This window comes from Electrona antarctica (genome assembly GCF_951216825.1).
Source record: "Electrona antarctica genome assembly, chromosome: 2".
Taxonomy (NCBI): domain Eukaryota; kingdom Metazoa; phylum Chordata; class Actinopteri; order Myctophiformes; family Myctophidae; genus Electrona; species Electrona antarctica.
Genome location: NC_136807.1, coordinates 18,408,489 through 18,418,488, shown reverse-complemented (window position 1 = coordinate 18,418,488; position 10,000 = coordinate 18,408,489). Strand labels below are relative to the sequence as shown.

The window sequence follows — 10,000 nt, the reverse complement described above, 5'->3', positions numbered from 1 at the left end:
TAAATGTTACTTTTCTCTTCCCTTTAGACAGAGACAGGTGTTTGTGCATTGTGTTTGGATCCAGTGTGATTGGACATGCATATTGTAAGAACTCAGCTCTGGTCTTGGGTTCTGGTGCTGTTGACAGTACTGCCTGTGCCTGGCCCCTGTGAATCTTTTTTTTCTTCTTCTTCTTTAATTTCTTCACTCTGTTCCCTGTCTCTGAGACATTTGTCCCTTCCTCTGTAAGAATGTCCTCTAGTGTGTCAGCTCTGGTCTCGGGTTCTGGTGTTGACAGTACAACATCCACTCTGTTCACTAGCTCTGAGACGTTTGTACCTTCCTCTGAAAGAATTTCCTCTAGTTTGTCCCTCATCTTGGACATGGCCACAGTCACATCTTCAAAGTATCTCAGAGGACGGACATTGCTGCTGACTGGGTGTGTCAATGCACTGATCCTTGAGAGGGAGGTGTAACGCTGTAGAAAATGGATGTGATCCTCTGTGAGTGAGAGCTGCTCCAGCTCAGCATGTCTACTCCTCAGTTCAGTGGCCTCCTGCTCCACACGTCTCCTCAGTTCTTCAGCATGACTCACTTGACGTTCCTGCTGTACTCTTATCAGCTCCCTCACCTCAGATTGTATTCTCTGCATGGAAGAGATGAGCTCAGTAAAGATGGTGTCACTGTCATCCACTGCTCTGTCAGCACAGTGGTTGATGGACTCCACCTCCTTGTGAAGCACCTTCACATCTTTCTCTCTCTCCTGGATTCTCTGCTGGATGTTCTGCTGACTCGTATTGAGCTCTTTCTGTCTCTCAGTCCGTTCTGCTGCAGCTGAGGTCATATTGTGACCTTTGTGTTCTTCCACAGAGCACAGAGAACAGATACACTGCTGATCGGTCCGACAGAAAAGCTCACTCACCCTGTTGTGACGAGAGCAGATGTTCTCCTGAAGCTCTCCGGAGGCTTTGACCAGCTTGTGTTTCTTAAAGGCAGGAGACTGATAGTGAGGCTGGAGGTGAGTGTCACAGTAAGAGACCAGACACTGAAGACAAGTCTTCACAGCTTTCAGTCTCCTCCGAGTGCAAACATCACAGGCCACATCTCCAGATCCAGCGTAGCAGTGATCAGGAGGAGCAGCTTGGAGTCCTGTTGATAGATTGATACATATGTATTTATGAATCTGATAAATAAATATATTTAATTTGTATGTGGCTATACCCATGTATCCTCATGACTCCGCTGCCTGGTAACTATTGTTTTTGTTATCGTCTATCTGCCTTACCACCAATCTGTGTTAGACTGTGTGTCTAATGTTTCCCCTCAAGATAGCCTGCCACACAACTTTGTTGTTACTGTTTAATATTCTTGCAATAAGACATTTCATCTCTTTATTGGTTTATAAATGTATATCTGACAGACAGTGAACTGTATTTACAAGAGAACTTAAATTGGTCTCACCTGTCTTCTTCAGGCTCTCCACCACCTCAGCCAACATGGTGTTTTTCTTCAGAACAGGTCTTGGTTTGAACGTGTGCCTGCATTGTGGACAGCTGAACCTTCCTCTCTGATCATCCTGCTTCCAGAACCACTCGATACACCTCCTGCAGTAGCTGTGTCCACAGGGAACAGTCACTGGATCCTTCAGTAGATCCAGACAAATAGAACAACTCAACTGTTCCTGATCCAGTTGAACTCCTTGCTGTGCCATTTTAGTACGACTGTTAGTCACTGTCAGACGAGTTTAGTTTGTTTGCGTTTCCTCAGCAATCACATGACATGGGAGGTTCCTCCTGTGTGTGTGTGTGTGTGTGTGTGTGTGTGTGTGTGTGTGTGTGTGTGTGTGTGTGTGTGTGTGTGTGTGTGTGTGTGTGTGTGTGTGTGTGAGAGAGAGAGAGAGAGAGAGAGAGAGAGAGAGAGAGAGAGAGAGAAGAAAAGGCTTGGCAGGAATCGGCTGACTCAAAGTTCAAGGTTTTTCTTTATTACCTTGTGTACAGACGGGTACACACTGTTTCTCTCTCTCTAAATATATCTGCTAGAACTAATACAAGAGAAAAGAGGGAAAAGGAAAAAAAGGCACACTGATCTGAAAACACGCACACACACTATACAGATCCATCTCAAACAAGCATATCTTGGAAATTTTCGTTTTCATCCGCAATATAATTCAAAAAGTGAAACCTTCAATATATTATAGATTCATTGCGCATAAAGTTAAATGTTTGAACCCCTTTTTTGTTTTAATCTTGATGATGGCAGAGCTCATGAAAATCAAAAAAGAAGACGGAAGAAAGAAATTTATAATACAGATGTCAACCATCTGAAAAGTCAACAATGAAGAACCTTAGTTCGATTCATTGCTGCACCCCTTTAATATAAATCCATATCCAAATATAGCACATTTTCACAGGAAAGATTTAACATAACAGAAAATATTACATTATTATTATTTTTACATAAATTCTACATACCTACTATATTACGACCAGCTCAGTGGCCTTGTGGTTAGAGTGTCCGCCAGTGGTTCCAGTGGAACAGCTTCTCTCCAGCCTGAGGGTCACCAGATGTTAACTCAAAATGTAGCCTAATTCGTAACACAACACAACAGTGACAACACAACACAACACAGAGAAAATACAATGACGAGATGAGCGAAGACATGCAATGTATAATGCTGTCTGATATTAGGCGAGACAGGCAGTAGGAAAGCTCAGAGGAAGACAGTGTAGGACAGAGAGTAGGGCAGGAGAGAGACAGACAGTAGGAAATGACAGTATAGGACATGGGAGAGAGACAGTGTGCTGTCTACAGGAGAGACAGGGGAGGGGTGTCTCTGGTGGGATCTGATCCCAGACCGCAGGGTGTATGTATACTAGGGCCAGAACAGAACAGAACAGAACAGAACAGAACAGAACAGAACAGAACAGAACAGAACAGAACAGAACAGAACAGAACAGAACAGAACAGAACAGAACAGAACAGAACAGAACAGAACAGAACAGAACAGAACAGAACAGAGCAAGTTAACAACACATCAACAACCACACCACAGCCTCTAATTAAAGGAGTTGAGATGAGATGTTAAGTAATCAGTCTCATTAAACCAATTCAACCATTCACTAGTCTCTGGGTCAGTGGACTGACAGCTGTCAGCTTCCAGAGACCCAATACACTACAATATACTGTACATTCAGTCCATATCACATTTCAACACAATTCAACTGTTGTTACTTTCTGTAAAGGTGAACTATTGTACATAATTTAACAAACTGAGATAAATGTAATGATCAATTAAAATAAACCAGTAGATATTTTTGGAATGTCTCCCCCTACTCTATCACTACCAAAATACAAAGGTCACTTGGTGGCCTTTACCACTCTTTTAGCTAGGCGTCTAATTTAGATGAAATGGAAGTCCTCTGCTCCCCCATCCCATCTTCACTGGATTAGAGATGTTCTCCACTTTATTAAATTAGAAAAATATTGATGTACCTTGAGAGGCTCGCTATCCAAGTTTGAGGACACATGGGGTCCCTTCCTCACACTGGTAAATAATTTACAGTTCCAAGCTTTTCCAGATTGAATGAGTTTAAACTGAGCATGCTAGACGTGATCTCAGACGCAGCTGGGTTGTATTCATTATGGCTCCAATTCTGGCTCCAAAACTATGGAATGCACTTCCCATTACAATCAGAACTGCAGACTCACTCCCAATCTTCCGGCGTAGTGTTTTCAGACTCCATCTTGGCCCGTAGCACTTCTTGTAGCACTTGCCCTATAGCCCGACAATCTTACAGGCAAAGGCTGAACTTATGTATCTTAGATAGCATTTTATGTAGACACAGCACTATATAGAATATATGCATAGGTTCATTAAATAGATATTCCACTGTTACGTTCTTAGCTTACGTATGATTCATGATAACCCCTTCTATTAACAGTTAATAAGTGCTTATAACAAGGACCTTAGTTTAAAGAGCTACCCTTTTCTTATGTATGGACATGTTTTTTGTTCTTGCTTAATGTAAATCGCTCTGGATTAAGAGCATCTGCTAAATGCCTAAATTGTAAATTGTAAATTGAGGAACTATGTGTGGGTGCACTGCTATGTCCATAATATGCTTTTGAGGGGTGACTATGCCATGTTGTGTGTTGTCTTGTTTTGTCGTATGTTTGTCTTGTTTGTTTTGTTTCAAAACTTGATTCAGGATATGCTGTTTGTAACTGTCAGTGTCACTTCCCTGTTAGTGTAGGGCTATACAATTTCTTTTTTTATGCTACCACACTATTTTACCAACTCAGTGGCCTTGTGGTTAGAGTGCCTGCCCTGAGACTGGGAGGTCGGGGTTCAATCCCCGGCCAAAGACTCTAAAAATGGGACCCAGTGCCTCCCTGCTTGACACCCAAGAGGTCAATAGCAAGAGGGGCCAACTTTGCATTACTTCCTGTATCTGCGTGAGGTGGGCGGTAACATTATTAGGAGACAGGAAGAATGTTGGAGTCTATTCTTTTCCAATGGGAGAATGAACGTGAACACAACTTATGATCCATGCTGTAGCTCCATGGTCACTGAACTAAATACTGGACCCAATCATCACAAGGCATACAATATTTCCAAGATATTCATACTAAAATGGTTTCTTTTAGCGAGACAAATCAGGAGAAAATCTACTTTGTTATCGACCTTTCTTTATCCCAGCAACAAACTCTTGTGAGATTCTCTGTCCATCTGCAATTTGACGGACAACACATAGGGGGCTCTGGCCCCATATTTAAGATGAGAATATGTGATATATGAATATTATAACGTGAAATGAATGGACATGGAAAAGTGAAATATAATGTGTGTTCCAATGCTTTAATAATATATTGTCCATAACTGTCTTAGACTCTTGGTTGATGGGGGCTGATTTGGGAAATGGGAATCATGACATTTGCCATATAATGCTAATGACTTTGTCAGTGTTGTTGTCAGCCTGGGAGGGGGGGGGGGGGGGGGGGGGGGGGGTGTTGTGTATAAAAATCCAGCGACCCAAGGATCAATTTGTTGCATAAATCTAAGATAAGGGAAGGATCGAAGACCAATTTGTTGGAAAGATGGCGAGAAAGGCCATTTAATGGATAAAAATAAATTATATCTATTCTGTAATGCTAATTAGAAAGGACTGTAAATATATACCTTCAATAACCCAGCAGGGAGACCAAATACCGTGCTGTATTTACCTTAAAAATGAGTGAGTAGCCCTTTAAATCTTGAATGACAGTCACTCTACCATAAAAAAATAGAAGGATACCTTAAAAACGAATTGGAGACAGACGAAATAAAGTTCTGAGAGGAAGTTTAAGGTTTTAACTGTAATTTTTAGTAGGTAATAAAGTCAATTTACATAGAGAATGTGCTACATGGTTCAGATAATAATAATAATAGTACAATACATTACTATAATTTAGAGTATTCAATTGTTCCAATATGGATCCGAACTGCCCCTCTTCACAGTATCTTCCTGGCTTATACTGCAGATCACGTCAGTTGTTGATAAACGTTCATTGGCTGGTAAATAGTTCATATCCGTAATATCCATGGTGGTGCTGGTTGTCGAGCACTCATTGGACCAGCACATGGATGATGAGACTGGTATCATGACATCTTCCTTGGTTCCGTCATTGAGGGCCATAGACCGGGAAAGCACAGAGGCTGGCGTTGCTATGGCAACCTGAAGATAACATTCTTTCCCTGCTAGCTGTGAACTCTTTCGACAGAGAGAAATACTCCTATCTAATTTCTCACTAGGCACCAAGGTCAAATACATGTCTCAAATCAAAATAGGCCTCTCAGTATGCGAGTTAACTTGCCTGGGGACAGACAGTATGGAGACCGAATAAGGAGTCAACAAGATATATGATATTAAATCTGAATGTGGCATCAGGAAATCCATAATATAAGTATGATAAAATAATATAAAGGATAATATAGGGCTGAGATGATTAGGCACGTGGATGGTGACATGACATAAATAGGATAAGGAGAACAACCCGGAGTAAACAGGCAGTAGGCTAAGAGTAAAATGATGATAAAAGGGCAAGATGACAAAATATGACCTATATGGAACACGGTCTGGGCCAAAGTTCTATATGTGTTGAGCAACAGAATATGATGGAGTGGCCAACTTGACATGACGTGTAAACAACATGTCAGAATTTATCTAACAGTCGGGGAGAAGCAAACCACGCCTACTATATTTAGGAGACCATTTGTAGGCTTTGTGTACCATTTCGCCTCTAGTGGCTCAAATTAAGTTGGCCCATCTTCATATATAAACCATCTTTGTTGACACTCAGCATCAAGGGTTGGATTAGGGTAAGTCCCTGCGACATACTAGCGTCATGTCCAGGGGGTGTACTTGTAGATCAAGCTGCCTCACGCTACAGAAACAGGAGATGGGCCCCATGGCTCGGCAAGGCTACTTACTTACTTATACCACACTATTTTGCATATGGTGGTCATATGACATTTATATGTAAACATATTATCATCTTTGGTATGTTCCGTATGGGTGTGTCACATATATTGTGTTATGTTATGTTATTTATTTATTTGATTTACTGTATACCCTGAAATCTTGAATAAACAAAACTGTGAAAAAAAATACCAGTAGAGCAGCACACCAGTATCCAAACCAGCAGTTTCTGAGTTAGAAGACAGAGACAGTCTGTATGTTGCGAAATTGAAAAAGCGTTTCAATTTCACATCAAAAATAATTCTACCTCAAATATTACTAAAATGAAATATCACCAGGTATAAAACTATTATTATTATGAACCAGTGAGTATGAAGGACAAGAAATATATGAATAATAACTATCTATAGAATAATAATCATATCGACGATAATTTGTTTATCGCATACCCATAACCCTATAATTATAGTTCAATTATAGTTTGATCGTGTTTTGTGTCAGTTGCTGTGATAGTATTAAAGCTACTAGTACTAACTAGTAGCTTTAATACTATCACAGCTACTGACACAAAACTTCACAATCCCTTAGTTTAAAGTTTAAACCCTCAATACTTTGAAAATCTGTACTTGGTGTGCTCTATTTTCCCCTGGCCTACACCAAACCTTTTTGGTGAAAATTGCCAATCTACAAGCTCACACGTTTGTGTAGTTTAAAGAGGACACCGTCCATCTTTTACACACCACCAATTATAGATTTTGACCGATATGTTGTCAAAACGTGCAACACTTTCTAATGAATTTGAGAAAGGTTTAAAGTGGTTAAAAAAATCCAATAATTTTACAGACCGATATATCTGTAGGGCTCTAATTCTAATCTATCACATCTATTATCCTCTATTCAATATTGATAATGGTTTGAGAACATCATTACTATATTTTTAAACAAGCTGTACAAAGTAACCTCTATTTAATAATGACATCAGAGGAAAAAAGTATATTTCTGCAGGGTATTTTTTATTTTTTTACTTATTCTATTCTACTCTCCATTGAGATAACACGAGAACACTTAAGCTTGTATTTCTCCCAGGTCATCAGTGGAGTAAAATGATGGTATGCCTTTCAGACATGAAAACCAGCAAGCTGTGAATTCACAACCTGAATTGAGTTGTGGTCTTACTGTTCACAAGACAATTAGAGATATTATGTTAATCACATTTCCAATTTATTTTGAAAAAACTGAATGAACAGAGAATTTCGAAATGATGAAAGTCACATTAGTTGATAAATGAATGAATGTTGAAAAAATAGTTCCGACAATAGGAATCAGGTTTATGCGTGATGTGGTGATGTTTGGTGGAGCTACTGTAGATTTAAGCTAATCCTTTATTGATCCCAGTGGGGAAATTCACGTAAACATAATTAAGATAATTCACTGGTTTATTCTTTACATATTTGGATGGAGGGTTGAGGGTTCAATTCCAGGGTAACATACAGGGAGTATTCACTTAAAAGCCCTTACTTTAGAACATCACATGTCCTCAGAACAAAATTAAAAAACTAAAACTAGAAACATAAATAAACACACACAAGCATGCACTCACTCACACGAGCGTGCGTGCGCGCGCACACACACACACACACACACACACACACACACACACACACACACACACACACACACACACACACACACACACACACACACACACACACACACACACACACACACACACACACACACACACACACACAGAGTATATCAAAGTTTATGTAAAACTTTAAATTATTTTCTTTCCTATTAAAAAGTAAAAATGTGAGTTTCTTTCTATCAGAAACACACAGAGAGAGAGAGAGAGAGAGGGCTAATGCACATTGATACTGACTTTACCAGGTGATGTTGCCTTTAAAAATATATTTTAGACATTGGTGCGAACACCTTTATCTTCTACTTTTTCTGTTTATTTCTGTGGTTATTGTATCTCTGCCTGTCTGTCTGTCTGTCTCTCTCTCCTCACTCTATTTAGACAGACTGTGAATGGTCATTCTCTGTTAATATAATCCAGAATAATAATCCAGTGCATCCCCTCTCTCGCTCATTTTAATTCTTTCTTTCTTTCGTTTTTTTTTTTAGCAGTGCTAGTCGCTTCTATATCCGACTGTGTGTTTGTATGTTTTCACTGTCTTTCTCACTCCTTTCCATGAGGGACCAAAATCACATGAGTGAGGCCAAAGTCCACCGCAATCCTTTCTTCTGATTGGTCCAAATTCAATCAATCTCACAAATATTACAGTCAAATATGAATGCACCCCACCCCCAAGTCTTTCTTACAGAGGTGTCCAAGAACTTCTCTCTTCTAATTGATCCAAACGCAGGTCAATCAGTCCAATGTAGCAGCGCCAATACCATTCATTGACTTTCTCTGCTGACTGGTCCAAAATTGATATCAATTTCACAACCCCCAAGCGATTTCTGTCTCTCTCCCGATTGGTCCAATCGGTGTCATCCTCCAATGTCCCTTAATTTTTGTCTCACCACTCCGCCTCTTACTATTGGTCCAAAGAGCCATGCATCAGTAAAATCAAAAGGAGGTCACACAGGTCATCTCATCGGCCAGGTCCTCCTCATCCCGCCCCCCGCCCGTTCTGATTGGCTCTTCGTCGCTGTACTGGGTCCCCAGGTCGGTGTTGCTAAGGAAACCACCACTTCCTGTTGGCCCGGGCGAACTGCTGCCTCTGCTGAGCAGGTCGCTGGCGGCTGACTCCATCTCGTCTACGGTCATGTGACATGCGTCTGCGATCTCACGCTTGGCGAATGCCACAAACTTTGGATCTCGGGCGTATAACCCTAAACCTTCTGATATCAGCACCTGTAAACACACGCACGCACGCACGCACGCACGCACGCACGCACGCACGCACGCACGCACGCACGCACGCACGCACGCACGCACGCACGCACGCACGCACGCACGCACGCACGCACGCACGCACGCACGCACGCACGCACGCACGCACGCACGCACACACACACACACACACACACACACACACACACACACACACACACACACACACACACACACACACACACACACACACACATTTAAAAAGATTAAAGTAGGAACCTTCATTCATAAATCGGAGGTGTTTATTGTATTATTCTTTTTTGTGTTAAAAATGGCATATTGCAGCTTTAAGGTGTTTCGACAACTTTAGCACACTCATTAAATGACATGCATGTGTAAACACAGACCGGCAGTTTGGCTGTATCTTTCTGGTTTAACCAAGAGATTGAAACAATCAATGAATGTACAATTAATTTATACTTGCACTTATCAGCTGTACCTGTGATTTTCAGTATACATTCTTAACACCAGTAAAGACCAACATGGTGACTGAAACTCACCGCCTCGACCAGGCTGTCAGCTGACCCTCTTTTTTCACTGTAGTGAGAACTGAGCTGGCTGGGAACACGCAGTGTAGTGTAGGCCACTATACGACACACATACACACATTCACATACACACGTTCTATTATTATTATGAACATATGTACAGTAGACCA

The 10,000-nt window shown here is 41.0% G+C and overlaps 2 protein-coding genes across 2 annotated transcripts in view; both read right to left on the bottom strand.

Annotated features, from left to right (window-relative positions):
- The window catches only part of LOC306915604 (E3 ubiquitin/ISG15 ligase TRIM25-like), a gene marked incomplete at its 5' end in the record, with an annotated part of 2,322 nt that extends 632 nt beyond the window's left edge, over nucleotides 1-1,690 (bottom strand). Inside the window, 2 exons of the mRNA XM_079493038.1 lie at nucleotides 1-1,128; nucleotides 1,441-1,690. The exon at nucleotides 1-1,128 is cut by the window's left edge and continues 632 nt beyond it. Of these exons, the coding sequence (XP_079349164.1) occupies nucleotides 1-1,128; nucleotides 1,441-1,690 (1,378 nt within the window). The remainder of the gene's footprint in view (nucleotides 1,129-1,440) is intronic.
- A 6,004-nt stretch (nucleotides 1,691-7,694) lies between these two features.
- cacna1fb (calcium channel, voltage-dependent, L type, alpha 1F subunit) overlaps nucleotides 7,695-10,000 on the bottom strand; it is a 43,173-nt gene continuing 40,867 nt past the window's right edge. Inside the window, exons 50-51 of the mRNA XM_079514121.1 lie at nucleotides 9,843-9,928; nucleotides 7,695-9,303 (exon numbers count right to left, since the gene is read on the bottom strand). Of these exons, the coding sequence (XP_079370247.1) occupies nucleotides 9,016-9,303; nucleotides 9,843-9,928 (374 nt within the window). The 3' untranslated portion in view covers nucleotides 7,695-9,015. The remainder of the gene's footprint in view (nucleotides 9,304-9,842; nucleotides 9,929-10,000) is intronic.